The 21,887-nt window shown below is 42.0% G+C and overlaps 1 protein-coding gene across 1 annotated transcript in view; it reads right to left on the bottom strand.

Moving 5' to 3' along the window:
* Positions 1–21,887, bottom strand: part of Itih5 (inter-alpha-trypsin inhibitor heavy chain 5) — a 92,583-nt gene that overhangs the window by 53,893 nt on the left and 16,803 nt on the right. The window contains exons 3-5 of the mRNA XM_055593832.1: positions 8,844–9,007; positions 7,613–7,714; positions 3,917–4,167 (exon numbers count right to left, since the gene is read on the bottom strand). Of these exons, the coding sequence (XP_055449807.1) occupies positions 3,917–4,167; positions 7,613–7,714; positions 8,844–9,007 (517 nt within the window). The remainder of the gene's footprint in view (positions 1–3,916; positions 4,168–7,612; positions 7,715–8,843; positions 9,008–21,887) is intronic.

Here is a 21,887-nt window from a genome sequence, read left to right as displayed (position 1 = left end):
TGTCTTTGAGATAGTGTTTCTTAGCAACGAACCCAGACTTCTTCTGAGTAGCTTTTGACCTGCAGCCAAAAGTCTGCACTGCACCCCTAATCTTCAAGGATGAGCTAACCACCCCCACCTTAAATTGCAGCTGCATCCACACTTGGCAGGACTGGCCAAGTTTGAGCACCTAAGACTAACCAATTATCTTACTTTATAGCTCATCCAATCCTAAATTGCCAAGACTGCAACTTCAAATTTCCTGCAATTTTTCTTTTAAAAACCTAAAGGCCTTTGTCTCTGGGTGCCACTCTTTGCTGACCAGCAGGGGTGACCCCATTGCACAATGGTTAATAAACCTCTTGCTTTTGCAATGAGTCGTGGTCTGGGAGAGTTTCTGAGAAGGGCGCGATCTTGAACTCCTGAGCTGTGAGACCCCAGGTCTTACAGAATCATGGGATGGAAGAAAGAGATCCTAACAAAGCCACAAAGTACAGAGAGCAATAGAATACTTTTGGGAAGGAAGGAGAAAGGGAGACTAGCTTGAAGGAGGGAGGGGTATGATGGAGAAGGGAGAAAGGAATAAATGAGAATGAAGTCTAATGACACATGTATATGAAGATGCCATGATAAACAGCGATTTGTGTCCTAATCTAAAGCATAAATAAATTAATTTTTTTTAAAAAGATGAAATGAAGCCATAGGTTAGAGACTCATTTAGATAAATTGCAGGTATGTGATTTCTTAATCACAGATGGTCTAACTGAGAAATGAACACCCGGCCTTGGGTTGTGTTCTCTCAGTCCCAGCTCATGTGCTGGTGCAAACCTGAATCTAGTTTGATCTCTACCCTGGATTTATTTTGGAAACACACAAGGGTGTCCAGACAAAACCACAACATCCTGTTCTCCTTGCTGATGGGGTCAACATTCTCAGGAACAACAACAGCTGAGCTGGAAAAGCCAACAGGGAATGGCAGTGAGCAAGTCTGACCCCTGCACTGGGCTGTAGGACACCCCTGTGAAAGCTCCATGTTCTGGAAGACTGAGGATCTGCTTTACTACAAAGAGCTTGGAAATCAGTCCTCTGAAAAATAAACCGGCCTGGAAACATTCCTTGGAGATACTAACAAACCCCAAATATAAAAATAAGCAATGGTTTGATTGACAGCCACACAACTTCGTGTCTGAGGCACTACAGAGGCTTTGAAAATGAAGCAAAGCATGCACTTCAGTTTCCTCCAGTTCATCCTAAGAACACATTCACTGACCCTGTGTATTCATGGCAGGCACACTGCACACAAGCGTCACGGACTAGAAGATCCTGCCAATTCTGGGAACCTTCTTCCTCTGGATAATACATCTTCTCCACAGTTAAGGCTACAGAAGTTTCCCCCTAAAGTGAATATTAGTGAGATATTAAACTTGAAAGCATTCTCCATTCTCTGTGTGTCTTTGCTTTTATCCTCTAATTCAAAGCTGCTGTACTGCTGGTATGTAATGTTTAAGAGGCATTAAATTAGATCCTGCAAAGAGACAGAGGTTGATCGGAGACAGACCTACCTATAAAGGCACTAATACGTTTTGTGATTCCTAGAGGAAAAGAATAAATATAAGCAGCATAAATAATGATAATAATAGAACCGTAATTATTCAGCTCTCACTCTGCACCGAAGGATTCTGGAAAACGGTGCTGCACAGTCACCCTGGGACAGCCTCTGCGCCTGCCACACGGACGCGGGAGCTCTGTTTGATGCCATTGCAATAATTTCCTTCCAGTTTATACCAACAGCGAAACAAAAATTTATGAGCCACGTAATTACCTCCCACAGGACATGAGAGTGAAGGGTTGTGTTTCCTGTGTTTCTTGGTCAAGGTCACGCACCTTGACAGCAAGTTAGGTCAAGGTCAGTTTCTGTTGTTGGCACGTGTCTGCTCTGGACCCTCCTGGCAGACACAGGCACTTAATTCAGATTCTGTACTTTTGCCTGTGCAGTTACCTTTCCCTTGTTCTCAAGGTCACAGTTGCCTGAAATTTTGTCACTCCAGCCTTGGTGTGATGTTTGAATATGGTTATCTTATTATTTGATTGGGTCTGACATTCAGTTGTTCTCGTGCTAAGCACAGAGACAGACACATGTAAGCATTCAATACAAACTATTACTTGGAAAAATGCTGATTAAAAATAGACCTCTTTTATCCCTGAATGTAGGAATATGTGGCTCTCTGTTTCTTAAAACTTAAGTCTCTTGGGCTCTTTTCCTTATGTTTGTGTTTTATCCAATTCTAACGTGTAAGTTTTCGTTTTGTCTCATTATATTATATTTTATTGCTATCCCATAGAAGCCTGTTTGTTTTGTGATGAGAGCTAGCAAGAGAGTGGGTCTGGATGGGAGGAACGACCTGGGAGGAGTAGAGGAAGGGAAAACTATAATCGAGATTTATTATGAGGGAGAAAAAAATCTATTTTCAATGAAAGGAAAATATATACATAAATATATATACTGTAGATGGGGCTTCTACAGTGGTAGGGTTTTTAACATACCACCTTAAATCTTTCATAATCACTTCAGTAAGTTAAATGTTGTTTCAAAAAAAAAAAAACCTGAATTTTTCTTCTACTACTTAAAAATGTCTGTTTTAGATCATCTATAAATCAGAGTTTTTTAAGTACTGAGTATTGAGCCTTGGACCCCATTTGAATCACACTAGGACCTGTTTCTCTGGGCTATCGCTGCCCTCTGCCTCTTCACTTTGAAAGTCTCACTGTGTTGTCCAGTGTAGCCTGTATAGGTCAGGTTAAGTTTTCAAATCTCCTACTTCACCCTCCCAAGCAGCTGAGATTATAGGTGAGAGATGCCGGGCTGTCTCCAAGCACATTTTTCTTTACATGGAAAGACTGTAAGATTGTTGAATATTTAAAAGAAGGTTGGGATGGGGCGCAGCTAGGAGAATAGCTCAATGGCAGAGCTCTTGACTGCGATTTTTTACATTGAATAAACATTTCTTTTTTTTAACTTTTTTTTTTTACATCCAAACTGCAATTTTCCCTTCCCCCCTCTCCTCTCAGGCCCTACCTCCTTTCTTTCCCACCCTCATCCACAGAAAAGATCCTCATCTTCAGAAAAGATCAGGTCTCCCATGAATATCTACCAGAAATGATATACCAAGTTGCAGTAAGACTAGGCACCTCCTCTCCTAATAAGGCTAGACAAGACAACCCAGTAGGGAGAAAAGGTCCCAAAATCCAGCAACGGAGTTAAAGACAGCTCCTGCTCACATGATTAGAAGTCCCAGCTATATAAATGTGCAGAGCCTAGGTTAGGCCCATGAAAACTCCCTGGTTGGCCACTCAGTCTCTGGGAGCCACTGGGAGCCCAGGTTGATTGGCTCTCTGGGTTTTCTTGTAGTTAATTAACATTTTGAAAGCCTTGGGTTCACGCCCATTCAACACTAAAAACAGATACATTTTTATAAAATCCACCCATAGCCTTATGCTCTTAATATGAAATCATTGTTTTATATAACTTTCTAGTCTCCTAGTGTATTTGACGTATTTATTATTATTCATGCTGATATGTTTTGTTTTTTTCGCCATCACATGCTAAATTACTTTATATCTTTGAATATTCCTAATTGCTCCTATATCATTAAATATTTAGACTGATAGGAGGATTTGTCTGATAAACACTTCCTGAATATAATATTCTCAATATTTTTGAAATTTCACGTACAGTCAGTTCCTCATAGTGGAGTTACAGTGTCAAAAAACTTAATTGCTTATTCCATCTCTTGATGGAATCTGGGTCTTTAAAGAAAATATTTAAAGCTTTGTGTTTGCTTCCAATTCTCATTAACATGCAAACCCTTTGCAGATGTGGAGCCTGAAACCGGAGTCCCAGCTTTGAGCACCCTTAGTAGGTGTGACTCTGACTCACCTTCTGCCTTCCCGCTGCCCCTTTTCCTGCTGTTGTGAAGAGGCAGCACTTCCAAGGATGTGAGGCCTGACCTTTCCAGAATGTTTACCTCCACAGTCAGCCTCCCCACCAGCTGCTGGGGGCGCACGCTGATGGTGTGCTCATATTTGCCCAGCCTCCTCTGCAGGAGCTCTTCGTAACTGAGGAGGAAGGCAGCCTTGTCCTTGCTGGGAATCACCAAAGAGGCTCTGAAGACGTCAGTCCCCTTCTCCCTGTGAGGAAGTACAAAATGGACCACAGGTGAGCTCCGGGGAGGGAAAGCCTGGTTCGTGCCTGGATACCTGCCATACTCGCCAAGCAGACTGTTGGGCCTAGCCAGGTGAGAGTGCTAAGAAAAATGCGAGCTATCAGTGTTCTTCAGTGGTAGAGTGCTTGTCTGGAGAGCAGGAAGCCCTCAGGTTTGGTCTGAGTATCATAAAAAAGGGGAAAAAAAAAGAAAAATGAAAATTAATTTTAAATTTGGAAGCAGTATAGACCTACGCTGGAGTAAGGAAGGCTACTGTCATGGTTTGACCTGAAGTGCCCATCCTTCTCAGGCTCCCGTGTCAGGTACTTGGTCACCAGACAATGACACTGTTTTGAGGAGTTGTGGAACCTTTGAGCTTAGCTAGAGTAAGTAGGTCACCAATGAAAGGTCCTGAAAGATAACAGCTCAGCCCAGCTTCAGCGCTGCCATGTGGGAAGCCCCACCACAAACTCCTATCGCACAGTCTGAAAGGCAACCACCACCATGGTGGATAAGACCCTCTGAAACCATGAGCCAAAATAAAACTTTCCTCTCTCCAGCTGCTTCTGTCGGGTTTGCTTGCAACCTACCAAAGGCCAAAGAATATTGAGTAGGAGAGAATTACATATCCTTAACTCTGCTGAGACAGACCCAAGGATCTGATAAGGAGTGTCCATTAGGAGGTGAGCTGCTACAAGTGTGAGCTTGGTCAAGATGTGAATAGCTTTTTCCCCATTACAGGTGTTGCCCCCCCCCAAAAAAAAGCTGCCATTTTACATAATTCTAAAATTGCTAATTTACATTGCATTTTTGCAGCTTGGAATTATGTTTATCAGGAAATAAACACAATGACTGTAAAAGTTATAAAACTATTAACTATTGCAAATGTTTCTAGGACTTGAGGTTCAAGTCTGATTTGAAGTGCAGAACACCCACAGTAGTTAAGACATTCAAGAACATTCCAAGAAAACTTGTGGGGCGTGTGTGTGTGTGTGTGTGTGTGTGTGTGTGTGTGTGTGTGTGTGTAGGTGGAGGCGGGTGGAAATCCATTAAATAAGAATTCTACAGCCTACTACATTCTGAAAGAAGCTGCAGGAAGAAGAGACTCCGAGTGTATGGAGGACACTCAGCAAGACTACAAGCTCTGAATTCGGGAAGATACACTGGAAAAGGCACCAAACAGGGAGACCATTCCAGTCCACATACAAATGCCTCCCTAAGCTAGTTGGCTCACTGTACTCCCTCTGAAAACTGGAAAGAGATGCAAGTACTAAGTCAGAAAGGTTTCGCTCCACACTAGGCAAATCAAATGGAAAAGAACCTACAGCAAAGCCCGTTAGAGTAAAACATCAGAACATCTGATGGGGAAACATGAGAATTTTTAGATCACATTCATTAGTGAAACCAGATTTAGTTACACAAGACATTGGAGGAAGAACTCAAAGTTCAGAAGGAAAGCTATTTTTATCTTAAATTCCACACACAGAAAATTTGCTCAGCATGTGCTCATGCTGAGAAAGTTTCTTCAGAATATACTTTCAACAACGGTAAGATCATTATAGAGGAGGAAGATGTAGAATCAAAAAAAAAATAACAAAATCAACTCAGAACAAAAGGGTGATTGCAGAATAAATATTTTATAGCAAATCTACAAAGCAAAAGTCGTATATTGCATGGACAGGACCCAGCATTGTTTTAACAGCTACAAAATCAGAATTTATCCTGATCTTTCATTTATCGTGTAGTTGATGTTGGTCAGGCATCCAGGGTAATTGGATGTCATTTCATGCAGAAGCTCAGTTGTAATTCTTCATTTTGTTATCATTTCAAACAAACTATGTGTCTTAGTAGATGTTAACAGTGGCAAAGTTAAATTCTATCTCCTAAGGAAAAAGAAAAGCAATTAGAAAGTCCAGGACTTATGGTCCAACTAAATTAAATGGTGCCAGGGGCCCTAGGCAGGGTCTCACCAAACAAAGAGATGGGGCCACAGGATTTGGGGAAGAGAAAGGGTGGGTAAAAGTTCAGTGAAGAATTGTCTGAACAGGCTCAGAGCAATCAGGGATGTGTGTAAAGCCATCAATGTCACCTTAACTGAAATGCCTCAAGGTCCTGTGTCCTTGGGAACTGTAATGTTGGGAGCAGTTTGTCCTTATCTGAAAACCCTTTATCTGGCAGTCTAAGTTTGGTTTGCTTTTCAGAATCAGAGTGAACCCAAGACTCAGGTCTTCCACACAGAAGGAGCTCTTCCATTCTCACTGATGGCATTTCAGACTACCAAGTTCTATCATTTTTGAAAACTAGTTTTCCCTAAACCTATCCTTTTAAGAATGAACAAAATCAGGTTTACAAATACACAACCTTTTGTCTTGATATTAAAATGACTTTTCTGCAGATGGAAAATAAACCTTCCAATTAGGCTGGTAGAGGGGGAAGTAAAATCTTTGTGTACTACAGAGCACCAACCAACATCAATATTACAAGGGAGATGCTGGGACTGGAAAGATGGTTCGGGGGTAAAGTGCTTGCTAAACAAACATGAGGACTTGGATTCAGATCCCTGGTATGGATGGAAAGCCAGGGCAGACCAGGATCACCTGAAGTTCTAATATGGGGCTGGGGAGACAGGAGTCACTGTGATCTCTCACTGGCCAACCCTTCTAACCAAAACAACAAGCAAGGTTCAGTGAGAAAACCTTTCTCAGAAAACTACAGTAGAGAGTGGTAGATGAGGGTATCTGAAGTCATCCTCTGGCCTGCACACACAAGTGAGTGCACACACACACAGACACACACATACTCCACTCACCCATAAATGTGTATGCACACACCTGTCCACATACATAATAGTATAGGTTGTTTATTAGTCTAGAGGAATGCAAATTCATTTCAGGCTGCATTATATATGTTAATAAGTTTGACAATGCAAAAAAAAATAAGTTATATATGACGAACAGTGGGCACTACAATTACAAAGAGGCAGAGGGAAGGGTAGAAGAGAATGTCATAATTTAAGATGTATGAGATAGCCTAGGCTAGTCTACTAATAGAGAAAGAAATTGACATTATGAAGTTTAGGCTTTAAAAGAGAAGTATTATAAATTTTCTTCCCAGCAGAGTCTGTGGATAATGTTTTATTCCTTTCAAAAAAAAATCAAGAGAAACCATAGAGTTAAGGAAATAACTATAAAGACAACAGTACAAAATTTTCAGAAATAAATATTCCAGAAAGTAAGACTGAGGTGTAGGCACAGTAGGCCTTCCTTGTTATTATAAGTGCTTGCTGCTGTATTTTAATTATGTATATTAATCATTTTGATTAAAATGAAAAATATTTGGGGAAGAGAACAGATAGACAAAGACATAAAGGATATAATGCTTTCTTTAATTGGATCCTAGTTGCTTAATTAACTTAATTAGCTGGTACTTACTCATTATCATCTGTGGTTTTGTTTCTTTTTTCTTTTATCCTATTAGCGCTTTTCTTTTCTTTCTCTGTAATTTCACTCTGATAGACGTTGTCTCCTATAAGCCTAAAACGCAAGACACAGTTGTATTACCAGCTCCAAGAAAAACTCCAGCACAGACCTCAGAGCCATGACAACCCCAGAAAATATTTGTATGTGCCCGTTGGGTATGGAGATAAAATGCATTCATGTCTCAGCACTAGCCTTGGAGCATTCATTCCACTGAAAAACTATTTTCATCAAGACCAAAGGGCAACACCCCAAATCATAATTATGGTACCTCCATAATTCCATAGGAGTAAACCCCAAGATCTCAAAGTCCCACAGGGAACTAAGCAGCTTGTACATTTCCCAGATCAAAAATCATACACAAAATATCTGCCATGGTTATAACCCTTTACCTCTTGGACCAGAAGAAAAAGAAATCTAGTTACTCTAATCTCAAAGGTTTCAAACTATCTCACTGTTTAGGTCTCAAATTAATCATAGTTCTTTCTAAGCTACTTCCCTGAACACCCTTCACAAAGGAGTCCTTCTTGCCAGCCATGATAATAATAATCATAGTACTAGTTCTCAGGAGGCTGGGGCATGAGGTATGATGAGTTCAAAGCTAGCCTGGTCTACATAGTAAGACTTCATCTCAAAAACCACAAACAAAATCTTTTCTCAATCTTTATACCATAGAGTTCACTGCTGTAAAAAATAATCTCATTTACTAATTCATTTACTTAATTATCGACTATTTCTCTTTCACTGGAATGTTTGGAACAGAGAAATATTCTCCTTTATTATACCAATCCTCTCAAAGAGTGCCTGCTCTAGAGTGGACATGAAGGATAGAGAGAAGAAAGGGGGGAAGGAGGAAATTATAATATGAAGAAGAAAAGAATGAATGACAGAAGAAAATAGATGAGAGGAGAGAGAGAAGGAGGGAGTAAGGAAAGGGAGGGAATTAAAGATGTTAGGAAAGAAGTTAAGAAGAAAGTAAAGCAAGCAAGAAGCTAGGAAATTAAGGGGGAGAGGAAGGAGGAAAAGGGAGGAGACAGAAAGGAAGGAAAGCAGGTAGGCAATCTTCTGATTCTTCGACCACCTATAGGACATGAGTTCTCATAGTTAATGGGCACCTCATACCCTCTTGTGTTCACCTTGACAGTCCACAGACAACCCTGTGGTCTCTTACCACTGTATCACTTACATGGTGAAGTTGGTGATGAAAGCTGATTCTGGAATCTGCATCTGGAACTCAGCATCCTGGTCTTCGGAAGCTCTGTTGAGCATTCTGCAGGAAACTGTGGTGAAGGCATAGCGAGAAATGATGGTAGACTTCACCGAGAACTCTGCCATCAAGGGCTTGGTTTTCTGTGGGAGTTAAGATGCATGGTCTTCTCAGTGATTCATGAAAATGGAGACAAACACTTGAGGTAAGTTTGAGTCTTTTCCCACATGGGAAACAATCTCCAACTTGAGAACCAGTGGGATTTGAGTCCTATGCCCTTTCTATATCTTGTCTTTAATTCTCCATTTTAACTCATTTCACTTGTAAAAACAACTTTTATTGAATAGTCAATTCATGATGTAGAGCCAACTCCTCAAAACTGAACTTAATAGAATACAGTGGTTTCCAGTCTCACAAAAAGATGTATTAATTAAATAGAATTAAATAGCTCTGTAAATTGTTGACATTTTAGAGGTATGCTTAAATATAGATTATTTCTGCTACAACCTTTAGATAACAATGCAGGATCACTTAGTTGATCACAACTTTGGCATGTGCCCACCAGAATGCCCAGATTTTCAGGTTTCTTTCCATAGCCATTCAGAGAAAACTGTAGTCAAGGGCTTCCCTACCTGTATCACAGCTCCATGATTGAAATTAGTCATTATATAAATTAGTAATGAACTAATGTGAAACCTAGGGGGTAAAATCTTAAGTCTGTGATAATTACATTTATCACAAAAGTATATTATTTATTTCATGTGTATATGTACACTGGCACGCATGTCATCACACAGGTGGGGGTCAGAGGACAACTTGTAAAAGTTGGTTCTCCGCTTCCATCATGTGGATCCCGGGGTTTGAACTCACGTCAGCAGGCTTGGAGGAAAACCCCTTCATCTGCTGAGCCATCTTCTTATAAGGGCAGTATAGCTGGTGTGCAAGCTTGAAAACTGTTCTCTTTTTTAAAGTTTGGTTTTCTTTTAGCTATATCTGGTAACAGCCGGTAAGAGAAACCCCATAAGGAAGGAAACCCCATAAATAAGAAGCCTTCATGAGAACATGTACTACTAACCCTGATGCCCTAACTCTAGGAATTGATTGAGCAACTGACCATATTACGGGCTGATTGCATTGCTGCCGCTGCCCCACCCCCCAATCCAGATGTTGAAGCCCTATTCAGCTGGATGTGAGTGACGGTGACAGCAGAAAGTCTACAATAAAAGTCTTCTGGGGCTCAGTTTTTGTTCAGTGCTCCCATCCCAGCTTGTAAATAGCGAAGTTCATGATGTGTGTACATATGTATGAAATTTTCAGTGTGCGTGCATGTGTGTATGGAGAGAGAGAGAGAGAGAGAGAGAGATGAAAAAGAGAAAGAGAGCACTCCAGTACTTCTTACATTAACACAGATCCTTCATCCTTACCATCTTATCTGACCATTCTTACTTGCCAAGGCCACCCAAATTGTGGTATTTTATTATGACTGTCCGAGCAGACAGACAAGAGACAGTAACCCCATGTGATCTTGGAATCAACATATTTCTCACTTTATAGATGGCAGTAGCAAGTCACACTTAGTGATGGCACAGGGGGGTGGTGACCCTCCAAACACAGAAATGGGACTTGAACCCAATCCCAGTTGCCTGGAGCTTGCACATGCCACCATTATTGAGACCATCTATAGGGAAATATTTTCATCCTCAAATCTCCCAGCTGGTCCTTGGTCCAGAGTGTTGTAATGGGCCTTCCTGGTACTCAGATGGAAGGGTATTCTGGGACTCAGAATCCCAGGAATCACACAGCACTGAGGGGGGAAAGTATCTCCAGTGAAAAAATCCTAGGACCACACAGCTCGGAGGTGGGACAGTGTCCCAGTGAAAGGGTATCCTGAGGCATGGGAGCCCGGGAACCATACAGCTCTGAGAGGAAGCCTTCTCAGCAGGGGCATTGTAGCTCCCACAACAGCTCCAACCCCAGATGAGCTGAGGGGCTTAGGAGCCTCAGCCCCACTTTGCAGCCATCTTCTCTTCTTCTCTTCATTATTTTCTTCCTTGCTTCTTCCCATGAGAGAGTCATAGCAAGCAGTAAATTTCTTAAAACAGTTTTATTGGAGAGATGAATCCAGGAGAGGAGGGATGAATCTAGGAGTGGCTGTCTCTGCTCCTGGGAGAAGGTAGCAGGGAACTGGGCAGACACAGCATTTATATAGGATTTCTTAGGGGGCAGAGCATTATAGGGCAGGAATTTCCAGAGTGAGGATTAGTGAGATTTCAAGTCCTGAGGTTGGGGAGCTCAAGGATGGGTGGGCTTTCCTTTTCGGGGATTGGTGGGTGTTTGTCCAGACTTTTCAACTCCAATTAGCATCACCTGGGGTGAGTCCTATTAAGGGGCTGGAAATGATCTTTATGACAGTTACAGAGGTCTGGGAGAGGATCAGGGTTGCTGAAGCTCCTTGGGCAGGAATCTGGCTGCTTTCTGCCTTGAGGGGTTACAAAGTTTATGAAGTATACAAAGTTTTAAAAATTTACAAAGGGAGTCCATGGCAGGGAAGCCTTTCCCTGCAGCATGAATAGCCAGAAGAGACTGGAGAGGAGGTGCTGCCATTTTGGGCAGCTCTCATGGCAGCCATAGGCAGAAGCAGGAAAGGTTGTCATCATCATGGAGGCAGTAGGCCTTTGAGGCAAGAAATGCTGTCAGCTCCCATGATGGCAGGAGGCTGAGGCAGGAGTGTTCACCATGGACAGCTCCTTCTGAGGAGGCTCTGAGAGGAGCAGCCATTTTGTCTGCTCCTGTCTCCACAGCACCAGGGTAGGAAGGCCACTGTCAGTGCACTGCTTGTGTCTTTAGTGGTGTCCTGCTGAGGGGCTAGACCACAGCTCTGGGAGGGAGGCTGGGCAGTGCAGGCCGTCAGTGAGCCCTGAGTGGACCTGCCTTACTCTGGGAAGAACATACTTTTTTTTGTTAAACAAAACTTGGACAATTCAGCCCTCGTCCACTTGGTTTCTTTCAAAACCTAGAGTAAATTGTCATTGTCATGTCATTGTCAAGCATATTGGCCCCATGATAAGAAAGTGAGTTGGTGAGTACCGCACTCCTTCTAAAGGAGCTGTTGCATGGGCTCCCGCTGCTCAAAATCATCAGAACAAGAAACAAGCAAACAAACATAAAAGAACAAAAACCTCACGTGATAATTTATAGGTGTCCTGGCAGTCTGGAGCCAAGGGATACCGCAGAGTCACAGTGTACAACAAACCTCACACAAAAGATTTGTTGGGAGGGAAGAAACCGGGGGTGGGGGTAGCTGGCTGCCTTGGGTTTCAAGAAGCAGCATAGAACTGAGCAAAAGACAGTATTTATATAGGATTTCTTGGGGGCTGAGGAGAGGATATTTCTAGGAAGGAGATTTCCACAGTGGGAGTTGGTGGTATTTCGAGTCCAGAGTGTAGGCTTTTTAACTCTATGGAGCAGTGGCTGGATCCAGCCATTAAGGTAGTTAGAGTGTGCTGTTGCGTGGATAGAAGTCCTCAGGGTGGGGGCCTGGCCATTTGGGTGCCTCCAGAGGCTTACAGTGCGTGCAAAGGCAATATACTCAAACGCCCACAGATGGGTGGGCAACAAGGATCTGAGCCAAACAACAGACAGGAAAAGAAAACTTGGGCGTGCTCCATACAAGGGCGTCAACAATACTCATCTTTTTATCAGCTTCTGATGGAAAAATAATAAAACAAAACAAAACAAAAAAGCACTTCCAGTTTTTAGTGTCTGAAAAAAAAAACTGACAACTAAACAGGAAGTTGTGAAGGATACTGTGTGTCTCTCTGGGACAGATGGGATGCAGGCTGGAAGTGAAGTTCTACTAAGCCAGCACCAAGTGCAGGGGAAATGAAGCACATTTGAAGTAATTTTTACTGAAAGAAGAAAAATTCCCCAGTTTGGTCCAAGGAGTTTTAATTGTGGTTCTGTAGGTGCCTTCCTACACCTGAGCAGATGGAGTTAGGAGGACCCCAAGTTAAAGCCGAAGGCCAGCAAAGATGGGAGGGGTGGAGAAGGAGGGGAGGGAGGGGATAGAGAGACAGAGGTGGCTGAGTTTGTACACCTCAAAGTTACATTGTTAAGGCGTATACAGGAGCATGTGTTGTTAGATTTCCGCTTGTATAAAAACTATGATCCAGATGCCCCTGAAAGTGTGCAGAAAACCCTGATGACCTACACTGTGGAAGGTAACTGAGTAAAGAGGGTAAAACAAGGGCTTGGCCATCCATGCCCGTTGTCAACTAAACACTGTACTCACTCAAATATAAAGACAATTAAAAATTTTTTAAATTACAGCAGAAAACAATTCATCAAATACAATAAGACATTTACAGAATCCTGTTGGAATTTATTCTGTTGTTTGAGGGAAATTAATATTTGTATGATATGCATTTCAATTTGTTCACAGTGAGCTTTGCTAATAAAAAGTTATCGTGTTTCCCACACTAAGGGCTAAAAAGGGTGATTCCTAAGGTGTGGTCCCCTCACCAGCAGTGTCGCTAAGAACCTTTCAGAAAGACAAGTCCTCTGGCCTCACTCCAACCCCACAGAACCAGGAGCTTGGAACCGTCTCTCTCAACAGGCTGCTGAAGAAGGATGAGCACTCACATTCTAGAAGTTTTAAAGTAACTTGCAGTATCTCCCTGAATCTGTGAATGGAGATGGCTCGAATAAGCCACTAAAATCACATCCACTTGTGAAATCCATGGAGCCTAACAGTAAGCTAAAAGTCAGGAATGCGGCCTTGGTGTTCAAGAGATCACGCCCCAACTCTGAAACAATTGCATTGCGCAACACTCGTGTATGACAATCTGGTCTCTCTCCCCAGAAGTGCTTTGGCTCCAAAAGAGATTCCAGATGTAGTTTAACAAAATGCTTCTGTTAAATGATCTTATTAGGGATCTTTAGTGCATTTTATAAAAATGAGAATTAGCTGAAGACAGATGGCAGTGATGGTGGTCTCAACCGTGTGATAGCCTGTCACGTTCATGAAACTTACAATCTGTGTCTCACCGTCTGTTAAAGCAAGAACCCCAGAGTAAATTACGAATTGAGATGAAGTGTTCATTTTGATCTCTATTGTTGCTGGGAACAGGTTTTCTTACTAAATTAAACATGATTAAATATATTCTGTTCTCTGCAAATCTGAAGGCATGGGCAAAAACTGTTCACAGCAGTGTTCTTGAGAGTTTGTGAAAAAATTATCTAAAAGATACATTGTACCCAGTTCTACTCTGATTCCTTTTTTTTTTTCTAGAAAAAAAAGAGGAATCCGTGAAAATAAAACAAGTCCTGTGAACTAACTAAAAAAAATAACTTTAATTAAAATTTGATCTGTGTCTCAAAAGCTTTTCAAGTTGAGGACACGCTGGTTAGGAGTGCTTAGCCCTCTTCCAAGGGACCCAGGTTCATGCCTCAGCACCTACATCAGGCATCAAACAGCCACTTGCAGTGCAAGATCCAGGGGTATCTGATACCTCTGGCTTCCATGAGCACTCACATGCATACACACATAATCAAAAAGAAATAATATTTTTTTAAAAATACTGATCAAATCTCAGGGCTAGAGAGATAGCTCAGTAGTTAAGAACACTGCCTGCTCTTCCAGAGGATCCAGGATCAATTTCCAGCACCCATATGGAAGCTCAAAACCTTATGTTACTCTAGTCCCAGGGGTTCCAACACCCTCTCCTGTCCACCTCAGGCACACAGACATGCACGAAGATAAAATATCCATGCATGTAAATAGTTGTATTGCCTTCCATTTTCACCAGTGCATTGCATTCTCACCGCCGAGCTCAATACTATCCATTCATCCTTTGTGTTTAATTTCGTCGTCTTTCAAACTCCTTTCAGGGGCCTCTGCCCTGTGACTCATCTACATGGATGGGTGTCTGTGGTCGCTAGATCACCCACTCCCGCACATGAATGCTTAGTGGAACACAGCCACAAATCCATTCATTTACAGAAAGTCCGGGGATGCTTTGGTGCTAATATAATAGCAGAGAAGAGAAGGAGTTACGTTGCTATAACAGAGAATTTAAACATTTACTGTTCTCATATAGTTTGCTAGTCCTGGTGGCTACCATTAAAACAGTTTAACCTGATATTAATTAGTCAAACAACTTTGCCGATTAGTATGTTTTAGGAGGAGATGTTCCATTATTTTATTCATAATAGTTTAAAATGCTCAAGTTTAGAAGATATTTAATGGCTGAGAAATTGAGGGCATCTCTGTCTGGCATCTGTACATAGGACTATTATCTACCAGCAGTGATAGAGGCTGCCTCTTCTGATTCAGCTTCTAGACCACGTCCACGTTCCATTCACCACAGGCCTTGTCAATCTCACATGCCTCACTGGCTCTGAGGCTGCCAGTAGCTACGTTTCCAGATCTTTTAGCATGGTTTTTCTTGTTTCAATCCTGTTTTACTCATGTATGTCCTGTACTCTCTAGATTAAAAATGGCTGCCATTCGTTTCCCCCATATTTAGAGGAGTGTAGTTGATAACAAGGTAGAAGCAGCCCGTGTCCATCAACAGATGAACTGATAAAATACAGTATATGATAAACTATAATCTACGCACCCTGAAAAAGAAAGGCCATCCCGCCATGCCCTTCAATAAGAGTAACACTTGAAGCCATTATGCTAATGGAAAACACTGGACACAGGAAGACAAGTACTATATGAAGCTGCTACATGCAATAGCTAATGTGGTCAAGAAAAGGAACTGCGGTTTATTAATGGTACAGAGTTTCCACTTAGCAAAGTGTTCTGGAGATGGCTGTACTGGTAGTTGATATAAGCAATGACACTGAACCATATTCTGAAAAAGAGCTAAGACAGCATCATTATACCTATGTTAGTACAACAACAACAAAATAATAAAAGGGTAATTGAGTTGATCCATGTCCTGAGGTGCAGACAGGAGCAGCCCACTGGCCATGGTTGCCTCCTTGGCTACTTACAGATTTTCTTCATGGCAAATGATGTAAATGTTAGTACAATAATGGGGAAGACAGAGATGAAAATAAATGTTACAGGGTCAGTAAGCACTGTGTGCTTCAGTTATTGGCTGTATAGACCAGTGAAGTAAATGGCAAAACCACGTTCTAGAGTGTGGATGGAAAGATGGTACTTCCTGAATGGCATTGTGGCTTTCACTGCATGACTGATGAGCCTCTGACAACAAAACCAATTGCTCGGAAATGCACTCGAGCAAACGAAAATTCAACATGAATGGTACCCCACAACAGTGTTACCTTATTCTACCACTAGAAGGGAGAGTCAAAAGGGGTCCCACCTTCAACACCTTCTCAGTAAAGTCAGTGAAGACCAGCTCCAGCACACACAATACAGGATGTTGTATGGAATTACACTTTCACTGCCAACCATGAAAACCTTTGTTCCTCCTCCCTCTGTAAGATGAAGTTTCATTTCTCATTGAGTCTGGACATCGGTGGTTTGCATGATGTGCAGAACGTACTGGAAGTTGTATATGAGAACTACAAGGCCAGGCCAGAGCAAAGCCCAAGGCTTTTACCCAGGTGTCCTGAAATGTTCCTTTTTAAGGTCTGAGGTTCCTCAGAGGCCACACAGAGACATCGGAGGTCACAGTAAGATCTCCAGCCATCCTTGCCAAGCGTGGCATGGGAGAAAACTGTTCTGACCCTCCGTGTCAGCTGCTCTACTAGACAGATAGCTCTAAGTGACTCCTGTCTACAGCATGAGATGACCTCTTCTCCAATCCTTGCCTCCAATATCATGCAAGATGGGTGCTACTTTAAGCCACTGGGTTTTGCGTGAAGGTTTTTACACACCCATGGAAGGCGCTGGTACCTATGTAATATCTACAGTATTTGAGTTTGCTATTCAGTGTAGCCTAACCTTGAGCAGAATTTAGTCACTTTTTTGTTTGTTATTTCAAACTCTATGCTGCTCTACATCTGCAGGGAGCTTGGGTGGCCTGTTCTGTAAACTAGATTTCCACAGATCAAAACTGCCCTTAGGGGCTGGGAAGCCAGGAAAGTGTTTGCCGCTCAAGTATGAAAAGCCAAGTTCAGATTCCCTAGCAGCCACTTAAAAAGCCAGCTGTGGTGCTATATACCTCAAATCCCAGCTCTGGGGAAGTGAAGTTAGTAGGAGCCCTGGAACTCACTGGCGAGCCAGTCTAGCCAAACTGATGAGCTCCATGTTCACTGAGAGATCCTGCCTCAAAAGTAAGGCAGAGAGCAATTGAGAAAGAAAAAAGGCATGCAACATTGACCTCTGATCTCCACATGTATATGGATACACACGCACACACTTGCACACACCTATATGTACACACACATATAGGTACACCCCATGCTAAGATCTTTTTCGAATGGGTCAGTGTTACAAATTATAAACACAAGGCATAAAAAGAAAGATGTTATCAAATTGGGTCTTTCTTTGTCATTTACCCTTCTACTTCACCAGGTCATTAACCCAGGATGACCTTCGGAAGCCTGGGTACCCAGTTCTGGCCCTTCCCTTACAGGATTCCAGAGACATCCATCCTGCACACAGCCTTCACACTGACATTTGATAGCTAGCCCGGGAAACACAGAACTCCCAAAGTATAATAAATATAACATGGTCTTTGCTGCTGAGTCAGAAGGTTGTTGTGAGAGTCATTGGTCCTCCAATAAACTGTAAACTCCGGAGACAGAACAATGAACTGACTCTGTTTCTATACTGTTGTTGAAGTTGCATGTTATCAAAAAAATTTTTACAATTTTTCATATAAGACTTTGGCTTAAAAGTATGGCACTTGCCCTTGGACATGGGCTTAATAAGTTTACAATTTTGTTAAACAGAAGTTTATAACTCTAAATAAAATGTATCTCCTTCTTCTGGGTTCAGTGGTGCATACTTGTGAACCCAGCACTTGGGGAGGCAGAGGCAAGTGGATCTCTGTGAGTTCGAGGCCAGCCTGGTCTATGAAGCAAGCCCAGGACAGCCACAGCTACACAGAGAAACCCTGTATCAAGAAACACAAAACTATAACAACAACAAAGGTATCTTGTTTTGGTAGATATTTCTGGTCCAGTATAGTTTTAAATGATTAAACTTTGGTACATGTAATATTGTGTTGAATGATGATTCTTGCTTTTGAGATAAATAGTTATGTTGAGTTTTGAATGTTCAGGAGTTATTGACAACTGACGGTTGCTGAGAGAGAATCGGTTTTCTTTAAGGGTGTAACCCTTGGTAGGTCGACAACAGGGGAAGGCCAGATGTCCAAGAGTATATGGGCAGCATGAATTTGAATTGATAGATTTAGAAAAAGGAAGAAGAAAAAAGAAAAGGAAGAAAAGGAAGAGAAGAAGAACAAGAAGAAGCCACAAATTTACTTGGGTGGGTCTGGGAAGAGTTGGGGAAAGGAGGGTGAATATAATCCAAAATACACTGTATAAAATTCTCAGAAAAAAATTAAATTGCTAAAAACGAGATGAAATAAAATTGCTTTTAAAAATGCAGTAAAATTGAGGTTAGAGAGATGGCATAGCAGTTAAGAGCACTCGCTGCTCTTCCAGAAACTCAAGTTTGATTCTCAGAACCCACTCTAGGGCAGCTTACGACCACCTGTAACTCCAGCTTCTAGGGATCCAATGTATCCTCAATTGGCACCAATACCACCCATCCACATGTGGCATACAGTCACACAGACACACACACACACAGAGACACACACAGATACACACACACACACGCACATCTTCAAAAGTAAATAAGTGAAACATGAAAATCAGGACTAGACAGATGAGTTAATGGATAAAGGAGCTTGCTGCCAAGCCTGGTGGACCAAGTTCAAGTTCAATTCCTGAGACTCAAATATTAGAAAAAAACAGTTCAATCACTGCAATCTGCCCTCTGACCTCCATCTGTGTGCTGTGCCACACATGTGCTCCCCATATCCCAAATAAACAAATAAAATGCAATAACCATGAGAAATCAGAAAATGCCCAATGAAATATTGCTTATTTTAGTACTTCAGGCCTGAAATGATGATTTCAGGTACAGCTGAGTTTCCACTGTATTGCAGCAAGAACATAAGCCATGGTTTATGGGCCCAAGGAGATGTGTTAGAAGAGTGTTGGAATCTATTTTAGTTTTACAGCTTCAGCCCAGTTACTTTTCCTCAGAAATCCCCGCAGTTACTCCACGTCTTTGTCTCTTGCTGCAGCAGCTTTAGTCTAAAATCTGTCATGATCAAGTGTGTGTGTGTGTGTGTGTGTGTGTGTGTGTGTGTGTGTGCAACACTTAGCAACTCCAGCTCCCCCATGCTCCTACATGAATACATGGTAACTAGGAACCAAAATGGTGGTGGCTTCTCTGTCCCGCTCTCTCTTCTTCCTTTTCTCCTCCCTTCTCCCCTCCCTTCCTTCCTTCCTTCCTTCCTTCCTTCCTTCCTTCCTTCCTTCCTTCCTTCCTTCCTTCTTCTTCCCAACCCCTAGATCTCAATATAGAACCAACTTGGGGCTGAGAAAATGATCCAGCAAGTGAAGCGCTTGCAATGCAAACGTGAGGCTATGACTCCCAACCCCAGAATCTGTGTAAAGAATGCCTGGTATGGTGGCGCTGCTGGCAGTTTCAGTGCCAGGGAGGAGGGAAAGGGAGATCTCCCAGGCTCGCTTGGAGCCCACCTAACTAAGTTGGTGAGCTCCAGACTATTGAGTTTTGAGACTCCATCTCAAAACACAAGATGGGACAATACCTGAGGAGCAATGCCTGAGATTGACCTCTGGCCTCCATACACATATGCACAAATTTGCATATGCTCCCTGCCCCCAACATATACATGCACCTACAAAAACACATACACATATTCATATGAAAATGAGAAGAAAACAACTTTATTTGTGGAGTTGAAATGAGTTGAAAAAATTCTGACTCTTGAACAATTAAAAAGAAGTGTATATCCATCAAAAATAAAATGTATTAACCTAATATTTCTTAAGAACCCCTACAGACTGTATTTCATGAAGCTTTGGGAAGAAATGTTTTGTCTGGTCACATATCTCATGGCACTTGTAATTATATTTTGAAGAAAGGGAAGAAATATGAAGCAATGAACAATAGGAGGGACAGTATATGAAGAATTCAAGGAGTTAAATGCCAACAAACAAAATAATCCAATTTAAAAATGGGGTACAGAGCTAAGCAGAGAATTCTCAGCAGAGGAATATCAAATGGCAGAGAAACACTTAAAGAAATGTTCAACATCCTTAGCTCTCAGGGAAATGCAAATCAAAATGACCCTGAGATTCCACCTCACACCCATCAGAATGGCTAAGATCAAAAACTCAGGGGATGACACATGGTGGAGAGGTTGTGGAGAAAGGGGAACCCTCCTCCATTGCTGGTGAGATTGTAACCTTGTACAACCACTTCGGAAATCAAGCAGGCTCTTTCTCAGAAAATTAGGTATAGTGCTACCTCAAGATCCAGCCATACCATTCCTGGGCATATATCTGAAGGATACTCAACCATACAACAAGAACACTTGCTCAACTATGTTCATAGCAACTTTATTCATAATAACTAGAATCTGGAAACAACCAAGATGTTCCTCAACTGAAGAATGGATACAGAAATTGTGGTACATTTACACAATGGAATAGTACTCAGCAATTAAAAACAAGGAAACCATGAAATTTGCAGGCAAATGGATGGAACTAGAAAAGATCATCCTGAGTAAGGTAACCCAGAAGGAGAAAGACACATATGATATATACTCACTTATAAGTGGATATTAGCCATATAATATAGGATAAACATACTAAAATCTATAGTCCTAAAGAAGCTAAACAACAAGGAGGACCCTCAGGAAGAGGCTGAAACCTCACTCAGATGGGCAAACAGGATAGACATTGGAAGTAGGATAAGACAGGGAGCCTTCCACAGAGGGCCCTCTGAAAGACTCTACCCATCAGGGTATCGGAGGAGATACTGAGACTCATAGCCAAACTTAGGGCAGAGTGCAGAAAACCTTATGGAAGATGGAAGAAAAGGGAGATATAAAGACCTGGAGGGGACAGGAGCTCCAAAAGGAGACCAACAGAACCAAAAAACCTGGTCACAGTGTGGCCTGCAGAGACCAATACTCCAAGTACCATGCATGGAGAGGACCTAGACCCATGCTCAGAGGAAACACATATACTGCTCAGCTTCCAAGTGGGTTCCCTAGTAAGACAAGGAGGGGCTGTCTCTGACAGGAACTCAGTGGCTGGCTCTTTGATCACCTCCTCCTGGAGGGGGTGTGCAGCCTTGCCAAGCCACAGAGGAAGATGATGAAGCCAGTCTTGATGAGACCTGATAAGCTAGGGTCAGATGGAAGGGGAGGAGGTTCTCCCCTCAATGGACTAAGGAAGGGGCACAGGGGCAGAAGAAGAAGGGTGGATGGGATTGAGAGTAGAGAAGGGAGGGTGCTACTGCCAGGATACAAAGTGAATAAATTGTAATAGGTAGATGGATGGATAGATAGTTAGATAGATAGATAGATAGATAGATAGATAGATAGATAGATAGATAGATAGATGAAGAATATATACATGTATTCTGAGAGCGGCTGGTAAAGAGGTAGACACACACTGACAAACATGAAGAGATGCCACAAGGACCATTTCTGCCAGACCTTCCAGAGCTCAGGAGTAAAATAAATGGCTATGGGTGGCTGGGTTCAGTGCTCAAACGCCACACACAAAAAAAAAACAGGAATAAAACAACAGGTGAAGGATAATTCAGTGAGATCTGCAAAGCGTTAAAAGAAGGTTTTTTGTTTTTTAAAATAGATTCTGAAATTGTATATGGTGGAAGAATATGAAGAGAATGCTGTAGACTGAGAATACAGTGCAGTGATAAGAGTGTTTCTACAGCATGAGTGAAATCCTGGGTTCAGTCACCAATAAGGAAAAAGAAGGAAGGAAGGAAGGAAGGAAGGAAGGAAGGAAGGAAGGAAGGAA

The sequence above is a fragment of the Psammomys obesus genome, unplaced genomic scaffold, assembly GCF_907164565.1.
Source record: "Psammomys obesus unplaced genomic scaffold, mPsaObe1.curated_primary_1811, whole genome shotgun sequence".
Taxonomy (NCBI): domain Eukaryota; kingdom Metazoa; phylum Chordata; class Mammalia; order Rodentia; family Muridae; genus Psammomys; species Psammomys obesus.
The sequence above is the reverse complement of the archived record's forward strand: the minus strand, read 5'-3'. Positions and strand labels throughout refer to the sequence as shown.